We start from the raw sequence: 23,043 nt of genomic DNA on the forward strand, positions 1-23,043 counted from the left end.
TTGGGAGGTTAGGGTGAGAAAGGAGGTGTGCTAGGCTGTGGCACTTGAGCAGCTTGCCTCCGCCTTCTTGACACTTGGCATAGGAAAGGTACAGTTTGCTATTGTAACATTGTCTGCAGCTTTTATCAGCAAATACTGCCGACAGATTCCTTTTAATGTTATGCTAGATCAGTGTACAGGTTGTCTCAAAAGTAAGAGAAATGCATATGGCTGATGAACTCCAGATAACCGCCACGACCTAACAGTTTGTGTCTAAAATTTTCTTACCATCTGCCAAATTGGTTTTAATCTTCATGGGTGTTTTCTTACTTTACTATTTGTTGGATACGTTCATCATTTTTATTTTTTATTTTATCTTCGAGATAAAACCTTTGTTAACTCGAGACTGTCTTCACCAGTTTTGCCCATTTGGATGGTGTATTCTGTCCAATAATAAATCTGTTGTGTACCTTCCATACTCTAGGATTTGGCTCTCGATAGCCTCTCTGTATCGCTTTTATCTAAGATTAATTTCTCCTATATGGGCAATAAAACCCATCATTGTTTACTGCATAAGAATGAGAATGTTGACCTCTCACTCCTGACATTCCATTACGTGAAGAGAAAACCATGGAAACACGGTTTAGACCTTTTCCGTACTCTTCTTTTATTCATCTTGTCTGCTTAATGCATCCATTGCCATGATTAAACTGTAAGTAATAATTCTATTTATACTTGCAGATAAACTGAAAGGACAAAGAGAAGACCTGACTCCGGATAGGTTCCCCCGTAAGAGTCCCTCTTTGGAATCACTTAATACTCACACATCGCTAAATTTTGGATCGAGAAATTCTTCACCTTTTGCATTGGATTCGCTGTCACCCCAAAGTAAACTCAGGTAGGGGGTCATGACATATTTTGTGTCTACACAGGACTGGCTTCAGGTGTGCCTTGTCTACATAAAAGGGGTACTTCGAAGGGAAAAATCAACTGCTGGCAGAAAGTTATACAGATTTGTAAATTACTTTTATTTAAAAATCTTAATCCTTCCAGTACTTATCAGATGCTGTATGCTCCAGAGGAAGTTGTGTAGTTATTTCCTGTCTGACCACAGTGCTCTCTGCTGACTCCTCTGTCCGTGTCAGGAACTGTCCAGAGCAGGGGCAAATCCCCACAGCAAACCTCTCCTGCTCTGGACAGTTCCTGACACGGACAGAGGTGTCAACAGAGAGCACTGTGGTCAGACAGAAAAGAACTACACAACTTCCTCTGGAGCATACAGCAACTGATAAGTACTGGAAGGATTAAGATTTTTAAATAGAAGTAATTTACACGTCTGTATAACTTTCTGGCACCAGTTATTTGAAGAGATTTTTTTTCCCCTTCAAAGTACCCCTTTAATTTCATAACCTAGAGCAGTGGTCTCCAAACTCTGGCCCTCTAGATGTTAAAAAACTACAACTCCCAGCATGCCCGGACAGCCGTTGGCTGTCCGGGCATGCTGGGAGTTGTAGTTTTGCAACATCTATAGGTCCACAGTTTGGAGACCACTGATGTAGAGCATGGTTCTAAGCTATAAATAAATGCAAAATATTAGTCTTTAGATCATATGGCTCTCAAATCCATCTGTCAGATGGGTGATCGGTCAGTCTAGTCGAAACATAGAAGCATTTATATCCTTTCGAACCGCATGGTTCTTGGTTCCTACCATCTTGTCAAATGCCTACTATAATAAATCAATGCTATCATAGTACAGCCCTTGGTCTATCATTGAAAGCTCAATACATCACTTCCCCTCAGGTGCACTTTTTAATTTATTTAAAGGGGTTATCCAGGAAAAAACTTTTTTTTTTATATATCAACTGGCTCCAGAAAGTTAAACAGATTTGTAAATTACTTCTATTAAAAAAATCTTAATCCTTTCAGTACTTTTTAGCTGCTGAAGTTGAGTTGTGTTTTTCTGTCTAACTGCTCTCTGATGACACCTGTCTCGGGAACTGTCCAGAGTAGAAGAAAATCCATATAGCAAACCTATTCTACTCTGTGCAGTTCCCGAGACAGAGATGTCAGCAGAGAGCACTATGGCCAGACAGAAAAGAACAACTCAACTTCAGCAGCTGACAATTATTGGAAGGATTAAGATTTTTTTTAATAGAAGTAATTCACAAATCTGTTTAACTTTCTGGAGCCAGTTTACATATATAGATATAGATATAGATATAGATAGATATAGATATTTATATATATATATATATATATATATAAAGTTTTTTCCTGGAATACCCCTTTAATACTCATTTATTTAGTTTATTTATTTCATATTTTATTTTACATATTAAAAAATGTACTCCTAAATCCAACAAACCAGTATTTTCACGAAATACAAGTGAGCACCACTCAGCAGATGAAAAAAATATTAATTTAATGTACTTTTTCCATTATATTGAGAAAGAATGGGATGTTGTCACTGAGAACACGCATATGTCAATTGACTATGGACTACAAAATGCTAAAAATGTTAAACAATGGCAACGCAAACAAAGGGTGAGATGAGAGTCATTACCTCGCTGCAACTTCTCATTTTTACAACAACAACCATTAAGGGCGATAACATTGACATAGTACAAGAGGCTCCTGGGATCTTGCACATTGTTTTCCAGATGGGCTAAAATAGCTTGTCATCCATTCATTTATTTCAATTAACTTCACGTGATCCACATCATCTCCAATTCTCCAAGGGCCATGTAAGAAATGAGAGAAATTACAAAAGAACAGATATTGACCCCTTCTCTTAATGAATCTCTCAATCCCTTTATGTTGCTCTGATGCTTCCTTGTTTTACCACTTTGCATCTTACCATTTATTGCTCATTTCTTTTAGGAATTGTTTTGATTTTTTTTTTTTTTTAGGTTATCAGTTTACATGAATTCAATGTGATATAGTAATCGATAACTGATATTGTTCTGTCATTTCATTTATTCATTCATCAATTTAATTATTTGTATTTTGTCATATGATTCAATAAATTGCTAAAAAGAAGAGGAAGACTCAACTTAGTTAACTCTGGAGCTTACAGGAATTTTTCATCTTCTTCTTGGGGTTCTTAATTACCAGTATTAACCCCTTAAGGACCCTTGACGTACGCATACGTCATGACACCCTGATATTTAAGGAGCCATGATGTACGCGTACGTCATGGAGAATTCCGGCCCCTGCCGCGTGCCGGGCGGGGATCGGACTGGGATGCCTGCTGAAATCGTTGAGCAGGCATCCCGTGCAAACGCCCAGGGGGTCATCAGACCCCCCACGTCGGCGATCGCGGCAAATCGCAAGTGAATTCACACTTGTGATTTGCGCGATTCCGGGTCATTACGGGTCTATAGTGACCCGGAATATAAGGGGGATTGCGGTTGTCTAAGACACCCAGGATCCCCCTGAAGCGATAGGAGTAAGGTGGCAGAGGTGCCACCCCTCCTATCTCTGCTATTGGTGGTCTAGACGCGACCACCAATAGCAGATCGGAGGCGGGGGGGTTAACTTTCGTTTTCCCTGTCCTGCCCACCTGCAATAGGCGGGGCAGGATGGGGAAACAACGGGGAGCGGCGCCGAAGATCCACTTACCGATCCGGGCAGGCGTCGGAGGCAGCGGGCGACGGTGATTGGTGGGCGGCGATGACGTGCGGCTGGATCCGACGGAAGCCGGTGAGTTGCCTAGCAACATCAGGAGGGTACAGTTTGAGACCATTATACAGTGGTCTCTAACTGTAGCCCTCCAGATGTTGCAAAACTACATCTCCCAGCATGCCCAGACAGCTGTTTGGGCATGCTGGAATATGTCGTTTTGCAACAGCTGGAGGGCTACAGTTTGAGACCACTATATAGTGGTCCCTAAACTGTAGCCCTCCAGATCTTGCAAAACTACAACTCCTAGCATGCCCAAACAACTGTTTGCTGTCAGGGCATGCTGGAATTTGTAATTTTGCAACAGCTGGAGGACCACAGTTTGGAGATCACTTTGCAGTGTTCTCTAAAACTGTAGTCCTCCAGATGTTGCAAAACTGCAAATCCCAGCATGTCCAAACAGCAAACAGCTGTCTTGGCATGCTGGGAGTTGTAGTTGCGTACCTCCAGCTATTGCATAACTACATCTCCCAGCATGCCTTTCGGCGATCAGTACATGCTGCGAGTTGTAGTTTTGCAACAGTTGGAGGCACACTGGTTGGAAAATACTGAGTTAGGTAACAGAACCTAACTGAAGGTTTTCCAACCAGTGTGTCTCCAGCTGTTGCAAAAGTACAACTCCCAGCATGCACGGTCTGTCAGTATATGCTGGGAGTTGTAGTTTTGAAACAGCTGGAGGTTTGCCCCCCCCATGGGAACGTACAGGGTACATTCACATGGGCAGGCTTACAGCAAGTTTCCTGCTTCAAGTTTGGGCTGCGGCAAATTTTTCACCGCAGCGCAAACTCCTAGCGGGAAACTCACCGTAACCCGCCAGTGTGAATGTACCCTAAAAACACAACACTACACTAACGCATAATAAAGAGTAAAACACTACATATACCCCCCCCCTTACACTGTCCCCCCCCAATAAAAAGGAAAAATGTATTGTATGGCAGTGTTTCCAAAACGGAGCCTCCAGCTGTTGCAAAACAACAACTCCCAGCATTTCCGGACAGCCACTGACTGTCCAGGCATGCTGTGAATTTAGCACAGCTGGAGGCACCCTGTGTGGGAATCACTGGCGTAGAATACCCCTATGTCCACCGCCATGCAATCCCTAATTTAGTCCTCAAATGCGCATGGCGCTCTCTCACTTAGGAGCCCTGTCGTATTTCAAGGAAACAGTTTAGGGCCACATATGGGGTATCTCCGTACTCGGGAGAAATTGCACTACAAATTTTGGGGGGCTTTTTCTCCTTTTACCTCTTATGAAAAGGAAAAGTTGGGGTCTACACCAGCTTGTTAGTGTAAAAAAAAAAAAAATTTACACGAACATGCTGGTGTTGCCCCATACTTTTTATTTTCACAAGCGGTAAAAGGAAAAAAAGACCCCCAAAATTTGTAACACAATTTCTCCTGAGTACAGAAATACCCCAGATGTGGGCGTAAAATGCTCTGTGGGCGCACAACAAGGCTCAGGAGTGAGAGCGCACCATGTACATTTGAGGCCTAAATTGGTGATTAGCACAGGGATGGCCGATTTTACAGCGGTTCTGAAATAAACACAAAAAAATAAATACCGACATGTGATCCCATTTTGGAAACTACACCCCTCACGAAATGTAATAAGGGGTACAGTGAGCATTTATGCCCCACAGGTGTCTGACAGATTTTTGGAACAGTGGTCCGTGAAAAATGTAATCTTTCATTTGCACAGCCCACTGTTCCAAAGATCTGTCAAACGCCAGTGGGGTGTAAATACTCACTGTACCCCTTATTACATTCTGTGAGGGGTGTAGTTTCCAAAATAGGGTCACGTGGGGGGGGGGGGGGAATCCACTGTTCTGGCACCACGTGGGGCTTTGTAAACGCACATGGCCCCTGACTTCCATTCCAAACTATTTTTTTTCCGCAAAGCTCAATGGCGCTCCTTCTCTTCTGAGCATTGTAGTGCGCCAGCAGAGCACTTGATGTCCACACATGGCGTATTTCCATACTCAGAAGAGATGGAGTTTCAAGTTTTGGGGGGCATTTTGTCCTATTACCCCTTGTAAAAATTTTAAATTTGAGGGAAAACTAGCATTTTAGTGAAAAAAAAAAAAAAACACTTACACATCCAACTTTCACGAAAAGTTGTTAAACACCTGTGGGGTTTTAAGGCTCACTGGACCCTTGTTACGTGCCTTTAGGGGTGTAGTTTCCAAAATAGTATGCCATGTGTTTTTTTTTTTGCTGTCCTGGAACCATAGTGGCTTCCTAAATGGGACATGCCCCCCCAAAAACCATTTCAGCAAATTTTGCTTTTCAAAAGCCAAATGTGACTCCTTCTCTTCTGAGCATTTTAGTTTGCCAGCAAAGCATTTTACGTCCTAACATGGGGTATTTCCATACTCAGAAGAGATGGGGTTACAAATTTTGGGGGTCATTTTGTCCTATTATCCCTTGTTAAAAATTTTAATTTGAGGGAAAGCTAGCATTTTAGGGGAAAAAAAAAATTTTTTCACATCCAACTTTAACGAAAAGTCGTCAAACACCTGTTGGGTGTTAAGGCTCACTGGACCCCTTGTTACGTGCCTTGAGGGGTGTAGTTTCCAAAATAGTATGCCATGTGTTTTTTAGTTTTTTTGCTGTTCTGGCACCATAGGGGCTTCCGAAATGTGACATGCCCCCCAAAAACCATTTCAGAAAAACTCACTCTCCAAAATCCCACTGTCACTCCTTCCCTTTTGAGCCCTCTACTGCGCCCGCCGAACACTTGACATACACATATGAGGTATTTTCTTACTCGAGAGAAATTGGGTTACACATTTTACGAAGATTTCTCTCCTTTTATAACTGGGTCTACAAGAACATGCGAGTGTAAAAAATGAAGATTTAGAATTTTCTCCTTTAATTTGCTGCTATTCCTGTGAAACACCTAAAGGGTTAACAAACCTTTTGAATGTCATTTTGGTGCAGTTTTTATAATGGGGTAATTTGTGGGGTATTTCTAATAAGAAGGCTCTTCAAATCCACTTCAAAACACAACTGGTCCCTTAAAAATTTTGATTTTGAAAATTTTGTGAAAAATTGGAAAATTGCTGCTGAACTTTGAAGCCCTCTGGTGTTTTCCAAAAGTATAAACATGTCAACTTTAAGATGGAAACATAAAGTAGACATATTGTATATGTGAATCAATATATAATATATGAATCAATATACAATATATAATGGAATATTCATTTTCCTTATAAGCAGAGAGCTTCAAAGTTAAAAAAATGCTAAATTTTCAATTTTTTCATCAAATTTTGGAATTTTTCACCAAGAAATGATGCAAGTATCGACAAAATTTTACCACTAACATAAAGTAGAATATGTCATGAAAAAACAATCTCGGAATCAGAATGAAAGGTAAAAGCATCCCAGAGTTATTAATGTTTAACCCCTTAAGGACACATGACGTTCTCATACGTCTCCATTTCCGAGTCCTTAAGGACACATGACGTATGAGAACGTCATGTGTTTTACCGGCCCCCCGCAACCATCTGGAGCGGAGCCGGTCCCCGATGCCTGCTGAAATCGTTCAGCAGGCATCGGGGCATATCGCCCAGGGGGTCATTATGACCCCCCATGTCGGCGATGGCCGCAGATCGCTGGACAATTCAGTCCAGCGATCTGCGGCGGATTCCGGGTCAATCGGGTCTCCAGTGACCCGGTGACCCGGAATTATTGGCTGATCGGGGCCGTCAGAGATGGCCCCGCTCAGCCAGAGCCAGCAGGGGTGAGGTGGCACTGGTGCCACCTCACGATCGCCCTGATTCGTCGGCCGGATTACCGGCCGACCAATCAGGGCGCCTGCTGCGGGTGTCACTCCCGCAACCCGCTCCGCCCCTCTTCCGGAGGACGTGAGCGGGTGCGGGACGTGCACCCCGGGTGCTGGGGACCCCGATCCCCGGCGCCCCTGTTGGGATCGGGGCCCCAGGAGCAGCGGCGGAGACGACGAGGGACTGACCTGTGCGGCGAGGATCGTTGGAGGTGAGTGACAGCTTCCTGCTGTTGCTTAGCAACAGCTCCCAGCATGCAAAAAGGGCATGCTGGGAGCTGTAGTTATGCAACAGCAGGAGGCAGACCACCACAACTCCCAGCATGCCCTTATGGGCATGCTGGGACTTGTAGTTTTGCAACAGCTGGAGGCACATTCTTTCTATGGAAAAGTGTACCTTCAGCTGTTGTGTAACTACAACTCCCAGCTTGCACAATCAGCTAAAGTGCATGCTGGGAGTTGTAGTGGTGCATCTGGTGGTTGCATAACTACAACTCCCAGCATGCTCGTTGGCTGTCGGTGACTGCTGAGAGTTGTAGTTTTGCAACAGCTGAAGGCACACTGAGTTAAGTAGTAAACCAGTGTGTCTCCAGCTGTTGCATAACTACAATCCCCAGCATCCCCAGCCAAAGTAGTATGCCTCCAGCTGTTGCATAACTACAACACCCAGCATGCCCTTCCGCTGTCCGTACATGCTGGGGGTTGTAGCTTTTGCAACAGCTGAAGGCACACTGGTTGCAAAACACTGAGTTTGTTACCAAACTCGGTGTTTCACAACCAGTGTGCCTCCAGCTGTTGCAAAACTACAACTCCCAGCATGCACTGATAGACCGTACATGCTGGGAGTTGTAGTTTTGCAACAGCTGGATGTTCCCCCCCCCAATGTGAACGTACAGGGTACACTCACATGGGCGGAGGATTACAGTTAGTATCCGGCTGCAAGTTTGAGGTGCGGCAAAATTTCTGCCGCAGCTCAAACTGCCAGCGAGAAACTACTGTGAACCCCCCGCCCGTGTGACTGTACCCTAAAAACACTACACTACACTAACACACAATAAAATAAAAAGTAAAAAACACTACATATACACATTCCCCTACACAGCCCCCCTCCCCTCCCCAATAAAAATGAAAAACGTCTGGTACGCCACTGTTTCCAAAACGGAGCCTCCAGCGGTTGCAAAACTACAACTCCCAGCATGCACTGATAGACCGTACATGCTGGGAGTTGTAGTTTTGCAACAGCTGGATGTTCCCACCCCAATGTGAACGTACAGGGTACACTCACATGGGCGGAGGATTACAGTAAGTATCCGGCTGCAAGTTTGAGCTGCGTCAAATTTTCTGCCGCTGCTCAAACTGCCAGCGAGAAACTACTGTGAACCCCCGCCCGTGCGACTGTACCCTAAAAACACTACACTACACTAACACAAAATAAAATAAAAAGTAAAAAACACTACATATACACATACCCCTATACAACCCCCCTCCCCAATAAAAATGAAAAACGTCTGGTACGCCACTGTTTCCAAAACGGAGCCTCCAGCTGTTGCAAAACAACTACTCCCAGTATTGCCAGATAGCCACTGACTGTCCAGGCATGCTGGGAGTTTTACAACAGCTGGAGGCACCCTGTTTGGGAATCACTGGCGTAGAATACCCCTATGTCCACCCCTATGCAAGTCCCTAATTTAGGCCTCAAATGCGCATGGCGCTCTCACTTTGGAGCCCTGTCGTATTTCAAGGCAACAGTTTAGGGCCAAATATGGGGTATCGCCGTACTCGGGAGAAATTGGGCTTCAAATTTTGGGGGGTATTTTCTGCTATTACCCTTTTAAAAAATGTTAAATTTTTGGGAAAACAAGCATTTTAGGTAAAAAAAATATATATTTTTTTACATATGCAAAAGTCGTGAAACACCTGTAGGGTATTAAGGTTCAAATTACCCCTTGTTACGTTCCCCGAGCGGTCTAGTTTCCAAAATGGTATGCCATGTGTTTTTTTTTTGCTGTCCTGGCACCATAGGGGCTTCCTAAATGCGGCATGCCCCCAGAGCAAAATTCGCTTTCAAAAAGCCAAATGTGACTCCTTCTCTTCTGAGACCTGTAGTGCGCCAGCAGAGCACTTTTCACACCCATATGGGGTGTTTTCTGAATCGGGAGAAATTGGGCTTCAAATTTTGGGGGGTATTTTCTGCTATTACCCTTTTTAAAATTGTAAAAATTTTGGGAAACCAAGCATTTTAGGTAAAAAAAAATATATTTTTTTCCATATGCAAAAGTCGTGAAACACCTGTAGGGTATTAAGGTTCACGTTACCCCTTGTTACGTTCCCCGAGGGGTCTAGTTTCCAAAATGGTATGCCATGTGTTTTTTTTTTGCTGTTCTGGCACCATAGGGGCTTCCTAAATGCGGCATGCCCCCAGAGCAAAATTTGCTTTCAAAAAGCCAAATGTGACTCCTTCTCTTCTGAGACCTGTAGTGCACCAGCAGAGCACTTTTCACCCCCATGCGAGGTGTTTTCTGTATCGGGAGAAATTGGGCTTCAAATTTTGGGGGGTATTTTCTGCTATTACCCTTTTTAAAAATGTAAAATTTTTGGGAAACCAAGCATTTTAGGTAAAAAAAATATATATTTTTTTTACATATGCAAAAGTCGTGAATCACCTGTAGGGTATTAAGGTTCACTTTACCCCTTGTTACGTTCCCTGAGGGGTCTAGTTTCCAAAATGGTATGCCATGTGTTTTTTTTTGCTGTCCTGGCACCATAGGGGCTTCCTAAATGCGGCATGCCCCCCCCAAAACCATTTGTCGCTCCTTCCCTTCTGAGCCCTCTACTGCGCCCGCCGAACAATTAACATAGACATATGAGGTATGTGCTTACTCGAGAGAAATTGGGTTTCAAATACAAGTAAAAATTTTCTCCTTTTTATCCCTTGCAAAAATTCAAAAATTGGGTCTACAAGAACATGCGAGTGTAAAAAAAATGAAGATTTTGAATTTTCTCCTTCACTTTGCTGCTATTCCTGTGAAACACCTAAAGGGTTAATACACTTACTGAATGTTTTTTTGAATACTTTAGGGGGTGTATTTTTTATAATGGGGTCTTTTATGGGGTATTTCTAATATGAAGACCCTTCAAATCCACTTAAAAACTGAACTGGTCCCTGAAAAATAGTGAGTTTGAAAATTTTGTGAAAAATTTCAAAATTGCTACTGAACTTTGAAGCCCTCTGGTGTCTTCCAAAAGTAAAAACTCATAAATTTTATGATGCAAACATAAAGTAGACATATTGTATATGTGAACCCCCAAAAAATATATTTTGAATATCCATTTTCCTTACAAGCAGAGAGCTTCAAAGTTAGAAAAATGCAAAATTTTCATTTTTTTCATCAAATTTTGGGATTTTTCACCAAGAAAGGATGCAAGTTAGCATAAAATTTTACCACTAAGTTAAAGTAGAATATGTCACGAAAAAACAATCTCGGAATCAGAATGATAACTAAAAGTATTCCAGAGCTATTAATGTTTAAAGTGACAGTGGTCAGAATTGCAAAAAACGCTCCGGTCCTTAAGGTATAAAATGGCCTGGTCCTTAAGGGGTTAAAGTGATAGTGGTCAGATGTGCAAAAAATGGCCGTGTCCTACAGTGAAAATTGGCTGGGTCCTTAAGGGGTTAAAGGGGTATTCTGGCCATAGACATCTTAGCCCCTATCCAAAGTATAGGGGATAAGATATCTGATCTCGGGGGGTGGGCCACCGTTGGGACTCCCTGTGATCTCCGTGCAGCACCTGGCATTCTGTGGCGGGCTGCTTCTCTAGTCTCGGAAACGGCAGTCACGCCCCCTCCCATAGACATGAATGGAGAAGGCATGGTGTCATGAGGGGGCGGGGCTTCTCCAGTCCCTGAAACTCAGAGGTTTTCGAGACTAGAGCAGCAGCCCTGCACAGAATGACGGGTGCTGCACGGAGATCGCGGGGGTCCCAGCAGCAGGCCCACTGCATTCAGACATCTTATCCCCATCCTTTGGATAGGGGATAAGATGTCTATGGCCAGAATACCCCTTTAAAGTGGTGCACTTGTCTTCTGTGAGCCCTAATAGGTTAGCCAGATAGAAAATACAGGGAACATGGTTTCCTACCACAGACCATCCATTTTATTCTTCATCCTGTCATCCTGTTATTATTATTTTCTTATTTGCATAAGGCATAATGAGCGATTTAGGTATGCCTTTTATTTATTTACTTTTCCCTTGCGTGAGCCTTAAGGTGGTAGTCTTATTACATACAGCAGTGTTTCTCAACCTGGGTGCCTCCAGTAGTTTTGCAACACCTGGAGGCATTCTGGTTGGGAAACACTGATATTCAGGGTCCCTCTACTTAGTCACTTCAACATACAATGGTCTTTTCTGGACCATTTGAACTTGAACCCAGGACATTGAACATACAATGTTATGGATAGTCCAGATCCGTGAAACATGTCAGTAGCTGGAAATAGTGACCAATCAGAATGGGCATTCACTGGTAATACACCTGTATGACTAAAGTGCAGGCACTGACTTGCTATCTGGTAGTGCCCCCTACAGTGCAGGGAGGTACTACATGTTCTGTATTACTCTTTACCTGTGCCAGGGTTAACTGCTCCTTTGGACACCAGGTAAGGGCGGCTCCATTTTACTTTTTACTTTTTTGGGACACGGTACTGAAGAAGCTCCTGTCCTCTACATAGACAATGATTTACAGCTTCCGGCGGCTCTCTCTTACTTTTATATGTAAGGACTTGCTTTATCTGTATTCGTTATTGCTTGCTTATTTTTCTTTTCTCCCCACTTGTTCCTATTTTTGGATGACATTTTCGGGGTTTCAGAACCAATTACCAGGTTTCCATAGAGATATGGTCTCAATATACAATGGTTTCAACCTACAATGGTCATCCTAGAACCAATTAATATTTTTAGTTAAAAAGGGTAACTCTCGCAAATTTTTGCTATTGCACTCCTTATGGTGAATAAAAAATATTTCTAATATACTTTGATTAAAAAATGAAGTTTTCTATGTTTTATTTGTTCTTAAAAAAGCTCAAGAGCACATTTTCCCCCATCTCATACACAGACTTTGGACCGAAGTCCAAACACAGAAAGTGCAGCCTGGAGTGCTGAGGGGGGGGGGGGTGTCCAGCCTCATCCAATCATAGCTCCTCTCACACTTAACTGCCATATGATGTTGGTTGGACCCCCCCCCCCAGCACCCCAGGCTGCACTTCCTGTGTGTGGGCTTCGGTCCAAAGTCTGTGTATGAGATGGGGGAAAATGTGCTCTTGAGCTTTTTTAAGCACAAATAAAACATAGAAAACGTCATTTCTTTTTAAAACAAAGTATATTTGAAATATTTTTTATTTACCATAAGGAGTGCAATGGCAAAAGTTAGTTCAAATGAGAGTGCACATTTATGGGACCACTGTATTGAGAAATGTAAAGCTGGTCTTACATGTTAAATATCTTTCGGACTAACAGCCATTCATCCAACCCCCACAGACGTTCATGCTTGGTCTTCCTAATGCTTACCTTTCATTAAAGGGTAGCTCCCACATCCCTTTTTTTTTCTGTCCCTGCCTATTGCCCTTCTATCCCTAACCCCCTCCCTGCCTTTAATTTTTTGTACATATTAAAAATGCCTTTTGTCTGCCTGGTAGTGTGCTCACTACCAGGCAGACTTCCCCAGCAGGCACCACGTCACTGATGCCTGCTGGGGGGGCACACTTCTGCCCTTAGTTCACCTATACAGGGTGCCTCCAGCTGTTTCCCCACTGCAACTCCCAGCTTGCCCTGGCATCTATTGGCTGTCGGGGCATGCTGGGAGTTGTAGTGTGGAAACAACTGGAGGCACACTGTATAGGTGAACACTGTATCTGTGATGGCCGCACATCCCTCTCCATACCGCACAGCCCGCATCCACTTCCTTCAAATCGCTCGCTCCGGCCGGCATCGGTCCGAATTCAAACGTGACGTCATGTCAGGCTGCAGCTGACCCCTAGTGGCTGGTTTTTAAATGTAAATTAAACAATTTTAATGGAAAAAATTATAATAAAAGTATATTAGAGATATGTTGTAGTACATAAGTACTACAACATATAAAAAAAAAAAAATTGGTGACAGTGCCCATTTAAAATGTTGTCTCACTAATGAAACCCAGTGGGGAAACCTGCCAGTAGGCGTTCACTTTACCTGCAGTGCCACCACAGGGGAATTGAAAAATTTGGGCTGGGGCAGGTAATTCAAGAATTGCTCTTTGTAACTACTGTCCACTCTGGCCAAGACATTTTCCTGAACAGAGGATCCCCCTCTATTTACTCAGGAGTCTAAACTGGACAACCCTTTTAAGTATGTGTAGGCATTAGTTAACAAGTTTTGCAAAATATCATGTCAAGTCCAAGTTTATTTCTCAGTTTATTTCTCAAGTTTATTTCTCAGGTTAAAACCACGGCTAGCCGCCTATAATTAGAGATCACCCAGAAGGCCCAAGTAGACATAACATATTTATGTATTTCTCAGCCAGCACAAATGCTTTCTTACTCAGAACTAGGTTTTATTATACACATGGTTTTTTTTTAAGAGAAAATAGATGTATTTTAAATCGTATAACTGTGTCTAGCCAGAGTGAAAAAACATATGCCAGGAACATCCAAGCCATATGTGGCATAAAATTGTTTTTAAAGCTTATCATATATTGTATACTATATTTTGGGTGATTACTGACAAAAAGCAGTGATGGTAAGGTTTCTGAAGGTCAATCTCCCATTTCCACTGATTGGCTATGCTTAAATGTCAATTTGTTTGATGACCTATGTGATTCCTAACATATTTGTAGATCACAAACTTCTTAGCCACTAGATGTTTCCCATCCCTGCAAACTGCTGTTCACTGCCTGTCAGGCTGAAATCAAAGCTACCCTGTTCTTTTTGACCACCTGTAATGTTCTATCCTTTTGTAACAATATCAGTGTTAGTGCTAATTTATGTACACAGAGCTGCCTCCTGAATACAATCTTCTTCTTCCCCCTCCCTTTAGTCTTTAGGCTTGTCATCATTATCATCAGCAGAATAACTTCAATGTTTAGTGTAGGCTCTTACTTTCAGTCTGTTCTATAGCGCCTTGCTAACATGTGCATCAGTTCATCCATCAGCATCAGCACCTTGCCATCCAGTTTAGCCTAGAGCACTTTCACTAACACTATGTCATGGCACAGCAGAGAGAAGTAAGTTCTGTCCTGTTATTGGCTAGACAAGTAAGAGAAAAGAAGTGCCTATATAAGTAATGCTAACAAACAGCCTAGCTGTCAGCCCCCTTCCCCTCTCAAATAGAGAGAATGGAAAAATGCTCTGCAAACCAGCTTAACATCAGTAAGAGCGCTAAATTCGCCTTGTCACCATGTTGAAGGGTTGATCTAATAAAATCATGCAAGTAAAAAAAAAAAGATATATATAAATAAATAAAAAATATATAGATCCACAAAAATGGTGCAGCACTCCAATGCAAAAAACATGAATTTATTTCCTCATGTCACACAAAAAAAGCAACGATTCAGCTCCTCAATGGAGCCTTTTTCAAGCATGCTCCATAGAGAGCAGAAACGTTGCTTGTTGACTGGATATGATGGAATAAATATCCCTTTGCTGATTCTTGGAGTGCTGCGTCTCTTCGTTGGATGATATATATATATATTTAATTTAAAAAAATGTTTTTTATTTATATATTTTTTTTAAACTTGCATGTTTTTATTAGATCAACCCTTCAACGTGGTGACAAGGTGAATTTAGCGCTCTTACTGTTGTTAAGCTGATTTGCAGAGCTATTTTCCATTCTCTCTATTTGAGAGGGGAAGGGGGCTGACAGCTAGGCTGTTTGTCAGCATTACTTACACAGGCACTCTCTGCGCCATTTTTGTGGATATCTACTGGGACTGTAATCGAGTCGAGGGTGCTGGCACCACAAGGACTGGTGAAGTAGTGCTGCAATTCTTTGAGGACAAGTAAATAGATTTTACAATGTCAAGACGGTAAAGGGTTTTTGTCACAAAAAGCAAAAACCTTTGTATGGATTTTACTGAACAATTATTCACCAAAGTCCATATAATTGAGGGAATTTTACAATCTCCGGGAATTTTACTATCTTCATTGTAGTTATCAACAAACTTGTTAACCTCCTTTTAAAAATATGTGTCCCCTGAGGGGCGTTATTTAGTTGTAGTTTTTTTTTTTAAATTGCAATGTGAAAGGTTATTTATTGAGTCCTTAAGTTCACTTGGTCTCTGAATCTCAACAAAACAGAATGTTTACCATCTTTATTACAAGACATTTAGTATTCAATTCCCTTAGTGTGTGAATGAATAGTCCGCTCGGTAGTACACTGTGCTCCTTAACATTGAGGATACTTTTACGCTGGAGTACATCCTTCCTTGAGGGAAATATAGTATCACTTCATCCATATGGACAGCTGTCAATGGCACACCAGAGGATTAAGGAATTCTAGAATGACAGCAACCACTTCCTTCAATTCTGCTGATGTCTTAAGCACTGTGGGTCCGATGTGGAGCTCATATTTTCTAAATAATAGCAGTTGTTTTTTTGTGGGGGGCCTTTTCCTCCCTGGAGATCATTGGAGTTGAAGTACCTTTTAACTCAATGAGCTGTAATTGAACTTTTCTCTATCGTTCCCAAGAATTGTGACATCAGGGAAACATTATTCGAGGTCCTTCCTTCTGTCTCGATCTTCTTGTGTGTTATCTTGTAAAGATATTAATTACTTTTACTTATTCTCCTTCTACATTCAGTGGAGTTCAATGCGCACACATTTGAATGATTTACAAATATTACTAGAGCGCTGGCTTAGTGTAGTAAACAACATTTTTCATGTACAATAGGCAGTGGTATAGATGTCTATTAACTGGACTGAGAACATGTATTGATTCATACTTAGGTTAAAGGGGTTGTCCGGGGAAGTTTTACATATAGCTTGGGTGGCATAAAAATAAAATATAACACATATTCCTCTTCCCAGATCCCCTGCAGCTCCTGGTCCCCACTTCTTCATGATTCCTAGACAAACTGTGTCAGCAGGAATTGCCCATTCAACCAGTCACTGACAGAGGTGGGAGACCGCTGTGGCCAGTGATTGGCTGGGCAGGCAGATCCAGCCGAGACAACTTGTCTCAGAAGCAGAAAAAAACAGTAAGAAGCAGGGGACCGGAGGACATTTAACTGGGAGCTGCATGGGATCAGTGGAGTTTAGTATTACTTATTATTTAGTTTTACATAACCCCTATCCATATAAAACATATTTTATGACCTCTGGACAATCCTTTTAAATCTATATGCAAAGGCTGCTATGAACCCTCCTCTAGTTACCAGTTAATACGTAAGGCCAAGACTCCATGGCAACATGTTGAGGCTTTGGGATAATCATTAGCTATCACTTAGCTAATTTAAATGCCCCTGTGAAGTCCTGCCCTACACTTAATTACTGTTTAATTATGCAACATTTTGATGTTGTTTTTAACAATACATATTGCCAGGCATGTACATGGTGAAAAAGGTCCTGTTCAAAAATGCAGTATAGGGTTCATCCAGGGCCAGCTCTGCCTATAGGCAAAATAGGCAGCCGTCTGGAGCGCCCTCTTGATGGGGGCACCACTCTATCTGCTGCAATAAAGTTAGCAAGCATTCAAAGCACCTGCCCAACCGAAGCACTTTTTTCAGCCTGCTGGACGAGCGCATCGCTACCTCCGGGGCAGACAAGGGCGATCACTAAGGTCAGGTCCGTCTAACATCCTGACATTGCGCGCGCCTCCATACATCGGGACAAGTCAAGGGGCAGCAAAATTAGCTTTCACCTAAGGTGGAATAAATTCTTGCACCAGCTCTGCGTTCATCTCTTGGTACACCTCCATCATCAACCAAGGCAGTAAGGACTAGTGCTTGACTATGTAAACTCTACGCTTGGCCATGCCTTAAAAAGGAGGAGGGGGTCATGCTTCTCAGTCTGGTCACTTACTGATTATATATTACTGGAGGAGGGTGGAGAGCTCCGTGCAGGGCCTTGGTTTCCTTAGGAAAAGGATGAAACCTTGCTCTTAAGTGGACATGTAATAGTATGTATATATATTTATGTATGTATATTTAGATGTATATGTGTGTGTGTGTATGTATGTGTATATATATATATATATATATATATGTCAAATTCCCAAATTTACAGTCTGGTTGTTGTAGTAATGATAACTATTAATTGGCCAACAAACTAATTCACTCCATCAGTCAATACGCGAAGAGTTTCCTCATTATTTAAAGTAGTATTTACTGTTATAAGAACCATGCATTTAACATAAATACATTTTTCCTTCCTTTCTGCTGACATATTCTTCTCTTTACCTCTCCCTTCCGCTTTCCTAACACTTGGAGGAGACAAGATAATGCTTTGTGAAAAGATTAGTTTATCTGTGTCATCTAATTAGATCAGTCGGTGTCTTGTTTAAGCTAATATCTAATCACATCTTTATTAATGCGTGGCCAAGAAAAATGCTACTTTTTGTACAGGCACAGGAAATAAATCATCATTCGAACAATATATGACTTTGCAATACATTTCTAATGTCCTGGGTAAAAATGAGCTCTTGCTCCTCTACAGCAGAACATCCCCTTTAGGGTCTATTTACACGTACAGTATTCTGCGCATATTTGATGAGCAGGTTTTAAATCTGAGTTCAATCATTAAAATGAAATCTGCAGCAGAAAATCCTGCATATCAAATCCAGCCATGAAATATGTGCAGGATACTGTTCGTGTGAATAGACCCTAAGAGTAGGGTCACACGTAGCGCATCCGCTGCATATTTGACTGTGTGCCTCCAGCTATGCCTGTGTGTCCTGCTCACAGCAGCAATCTGCCGCTACAAGCAGACACAAGGGGACCTGCGAGTCTTGCACAAGCGCATGCGCAGTGTACGTCAGACTTCACGGCCGCTCTCAGCCTAGCTCAGGGAGCAGGGGAAGTGTCCGCAATGTCTGGTAAGCTGCACATTCACGTGGGACTCGCAGCTCTCTATGTGTCTGCTCGTAGCGGTGGATTGCTGCTGGGAGCAGGACACACGGGCACATCTGGTTGCATGCTCTAAGGACAGGCAGTAGTGCATCTGCAGCATCAAATATGCAGCAGATGTGCTACGTGTGACCCTAACCTAAAGGAGTATTGCCATCAACAACATTTTCAGAAATTCCATATGATACGCCATAAATGTTTTAACTTTCAATCTTCGCCCTGCCTGATCCAAATTCCAGGCAGAAGTGGACAGGTGTCTTTGTGCATTTGCATCATTTTATTCACTTCTTTTGGAGTAGCCATATTAGGCCAGTGTTGCAGATGCAAAATCATAAAATGTTGCAAAATCTTGTAATAGCTTTTTTATTGGGAGAATGTAATAGGTTTTATGATGGTGTTTGTGACTATTACAAAATTTAGCTTCTTTGTATGATTTTGCATCAGCTTCTATTAGGCAATACTGAAACAGTCACGCCACCTCACCATGCAGGATGGGGGTCAGGAGAAAAGCTAATTTTCTACATATCTAGATGACTTGTATCATTCAAACATTCATGGCATATCTTGCATCAATTTTTATCAGTGATTTTTATTTTAGGGGGGGAAAAATAATAACCTGCATGTAAAATTCAATCGACAGTTAGAAATAGAAAATGAGTGCACTCACCATCCACGATCATCATGAAATGTCTTTATTCCAACAAAATTCAGATAACACCTTTAGTGCATTAACGTGCAGGGCAGATACCTACAGGAGTGCCTTTACCTCGGCAGTGGCGGCCGTTTCACGCCAGATGGTGTTTTCATCAGGCCCCCTGGGAGCCTGGTGAGATGCCACTTGGCGTGAAACGTCCGCCGTCACCCAAGAGAAATACTCCCTTGTAGGTATCTGCCTTGCAAATTAGAGAACTAGAGGTGTTATCATCTGTCCTGAACTTTGTTGGAAGGGGGGGACGGCAGCCGGTTCACGCCATCTGGAGTGAAACGCCCTCCATCGCCCAAGGGGAAGACTCTCCTGTAGGTATCTGCCCTGCACGCTAGAGCACAAGAGGTGTTATCGTCTTTCCTGAATTTTGTTGGAATAAATACTTTTCATGAAGATCGTGGGAGGTGAGTGCCCTCATTTTCTATTTCTAATTGCGGATTTAATTTTTCACAATACCTTTGCTGATGGGAGGCCTCATGACCACCTGAATACACCTCTAATTTGGCTCTTGTTCACAAGCAGACTGCCTGACTTACACTGCGTGGGTGGTGCCGGGTGAACATAATTCTCTATACTATGGTGTTTAATAACCTGCATGTATTAAGAAAAAAATATGTTAACATAGCATTATCTTCATTACTATACTGTATAGTTATTTTTTTAATTTTCTTTCATTCAGTGTGGAAAGAAAAGACCCCTTAGCTGCTTTAGCCAGAGAATATGGAGGCTCCAAAAGAAATGCTTTGTTGAAATGGTGCCAAAAGAAAACAGAGGGTTATTCGGTGAGTTCTATAAAATCCAATAACATTATATTTATGCAATTTTAGCACTGGATATGTAGCACATAAGGAAAAAGGGTAAGTGAGAAAGATGTACAAATAATGTATGTACCGTATTTATTTTTTTAGTCCACTAAAAGGTGATTATTTGTGACAATAAAAACGATTTAAAGTTCCCATGACTGTGTTGATTTGTATTTTAAAATGTTCTGAGTCTCTATATAATGATCTCCTATGGGATTTATTATCTGTCTGAAATGTCTTGCTACTCTGTTAAATTCAATAAAAAGACATTTTAAAACAAAACGATATAATGGTTTTATAATTGATTAATTCAATATATAGGGACCTAAACCATTTTTGGAATACAAATGAACACAGACATGGGAACTTTATTATTAATTAATTATTAATTTTATTAAAAGTTACATTTTATATTTTTTGCACTCCTTCCCTCTCATTTAACCATATAAAGTTATGTTTTTCTTTATTTCACTTCTAGAGAACTTTACCAGACTTGTTTTTCTAAACCTCAACAAACCATGAATTATTATTCTGTTTATTACAGGATATTGCTATTGATGGGATGTTATGCTTATTGTGAAGTACTTCCAGTTTACAACTACTGTAGATCACCCACATTGGGCTTGTTATATATATATATATATATATATATATACACACACACACAAACTTTCTCTGCACAATTTATTTTAATCATACTTTTTGTGCATCAGCCACGAATAGACCCTTAGGCTGAGTTCACACCAGTATTGGAGCCTCCATTGCAGGTTACATCCAAAATTCAACCTATTTGGTGTCGTTGGTGTCTGGCTTGTAGCAAACCAGCCGGCACAATTTTTTTATTGTCCTGCTCATTGTATCATTGCAAAAGACACATGTGTACTTTGCTCGAAACCGGAAGTGACTCTATCACTACTGTTGCTTCCCTGCCTTTGGTGCCAGCATTTTCTAGCTGTACAAGGGAATTGTTCTATTTTATTGTTTGCCTTCTTTATTTTCTTTTATATTTGATAAAATCTGTTCAATAAAAATATATTTAAAAAAACAACACAGTTGAACCCAGCCTTAAAGCATTCCTATCATATAAATTAACTTTTGACACTTGGCACAGTCATTTTAAAAGTTAAGATCGCTCATAGTCTCAGTCCTGACCAATTCCCTCCTTTTTTTCTACCTCCTTGCTTGCTTTCCCTTTCTTTTTTCTTTTCTTCTTTTATGTCATCCTTTATTTATCTGATTTCTTCTAATCTGTTAGGGTTTTGATTTTGTACCCTCCCGTATACTTGTCTATCTCAACAGGATAGTGGATTCACTTAGTGTTTCCCCATCTTGATACCTGAAATTTTGTTATGTTTAATATGGTTTTATTGCTGGTGTTTGGAGTATTATTGGGTACTTTTTGCATTTGCCTACCAGAGGACAAAATTGGGTGCTCTTTGGCAGTCTACTGTAATGTGCAGGAGACATGTGGAATTAATGTACGTGCGTTTTTACACCATCTGATACAATTATGATATGTTCTAGATTTTTTTTTTGTCTAATCTCTGTTTATCTGAAAAGCAAAACATTTTTTTTAAATAGAATTAAAAAAAGAAAAGATAATGTTGGCATGTCCACCACTGAAAGTGCATGCAATGGGCATCAAAATTAGACCATGGAGCAATGGAAGTGGCCTCGTTCAGTAGGACAGCGTGCTCTGCCACACTTTAATAATGGTCAAAGAATGGTTTAAGAATTGGGACAAAGGTCTTACCTTGGTCTCAAGCTTTTTCAGGTCTCTCTATCATTAGGAATCAGTGGTATATGCTAAAAAAAAAAAAAAAAAAACAGGTCTGATCCATGGAGGTCCCATTTTACAGTTTATGGGACCCAGAGTATCTGCTTCTAACATCTTGGCACCAGATACCACAGAACACCTTCACTGGTCTCATGAAGTCCATGCCTTGACGTGTTAGATCTGTTTTGGCAGCACACAAGGGAGCTAAACATTAATAAGATGGAGGTTTAAATATTATGACAAACCTGTAGTTTTGCCCTGCGGTTGTGGAACGCCAACACTATGTTTGCAAGCTAAAAACCTCACATTCTACTTTGGTTTAGAGCATCAGCATGTTGTGCTGTAGAGCTTGTAGAGCTGATATGAACAAGAACAAGACAGTCGCCTGTAAATTTCCTTTTCTGACTAAACATAAACAAGAATAGATATTACTTTACAGGAAATAAAGTGGTAATTGTTTTGTAAAGTACATACATTTTATACATTTATCACTTTCTCATGCCCATAAAAGATGGTAGACAAAGGGTATGGGTATGGAATACTACCCACAGAATTTTACAACTTGTTAGAGCTATTGGTAGGACTATGTAACTCCTGTCAGTGCTTTAAATTTCTCTTTCCCAGTTGCCATGACAGCACAACCTAAGATAGGTACTCCGCCCCTAGAGACAGGAAACCTGAGGATAAAAAGAAGAACCCTCCTCCTCGCCTTCAGTGTGTTTCCTATGAGCTAAGGAAGCCTGTCTGGGGCAGGAGTCCCTGTGCCAGGAATGGATAAAAATGCTGAGGGCGTGCCGGTGTGAGGTGTTTTTTTGCGCCCCCGTAGATCCATGCGTCCGCTCCTCCCCCAGCTCTCCGAACATTTCCGAAGCTAAAACTGGGGCAAGGGGAGCGAGGAGGTACACGCCCCTCCCTGAGCTCGGCTGGACGCAGATCTCCACGGCACGCCCCGTCCCTGAGGACATAGAGCAGTGCTCCCAATGAGCTCTATGTGTAAAGGGGGACATACTGCACAGGCTCTTTAGCCCATGCAGTATGTCCCCCTTTAGCCTGTACAGTTTGTCCCCCTTTAGCCCGTGCAGTATGTCCCCCTTTAGCCTGTACAGTATGTCCCCTTTAGCCCGTACAGTACGTCCCCCTTTACACACAGAGCTCATTGGGAGCACTGCTCTACGTCCTCAGCTTGGGGAGATGACGGAGGGGCCTGCCGTGGAGATTTACGTC

At 41.8% G+C, this 23,043-nt stretch overlaps 1 protein-coding gene across 6 annotated transcripts in view; it reads left to right on the top strand.

The window, feature by feature from the left end:
- Nucleotides 1-23,043, top strand: part of SPECC1 (sperm antigen with calponin homology and coiled-coil domains 1) — a 417,974-nt gene that overhangs the window by 327,483 nt on the left and 67,448 nt on the right. For all 6 annotated transcript variants that reach the window (XM_056559145.1, XM_056559144.1, XM_056559146.1 and 3 more), the window contains 2 exons: nucleotides 721-877; nucleotides 19,919-20,021. In XM_056559145.1, the coding sequence (XP_056415120.1) occupies nucleotides 721-877; nucleotides 19,919-20,021 (260 nt within the window). The remainder of the gene's footprint in view (nucleotides 1-720; nucleotides 878-19,918; nucleotides 20,022-23,043) is intronic.

Source organism: Hyla sarda, chromosome 2 (genome assembly GCF_029499605.1).
Source record: "Hyla sarda isolate aHylSar1 chromosome 2, aHylSar1.hap1, whole genome shotgun sequence".
Lineage (NCBI taxonomy): Eukaryota > Metazoa > Chordata > Amphibia > Anura > Hylidae > Hyla > Hyla sarda.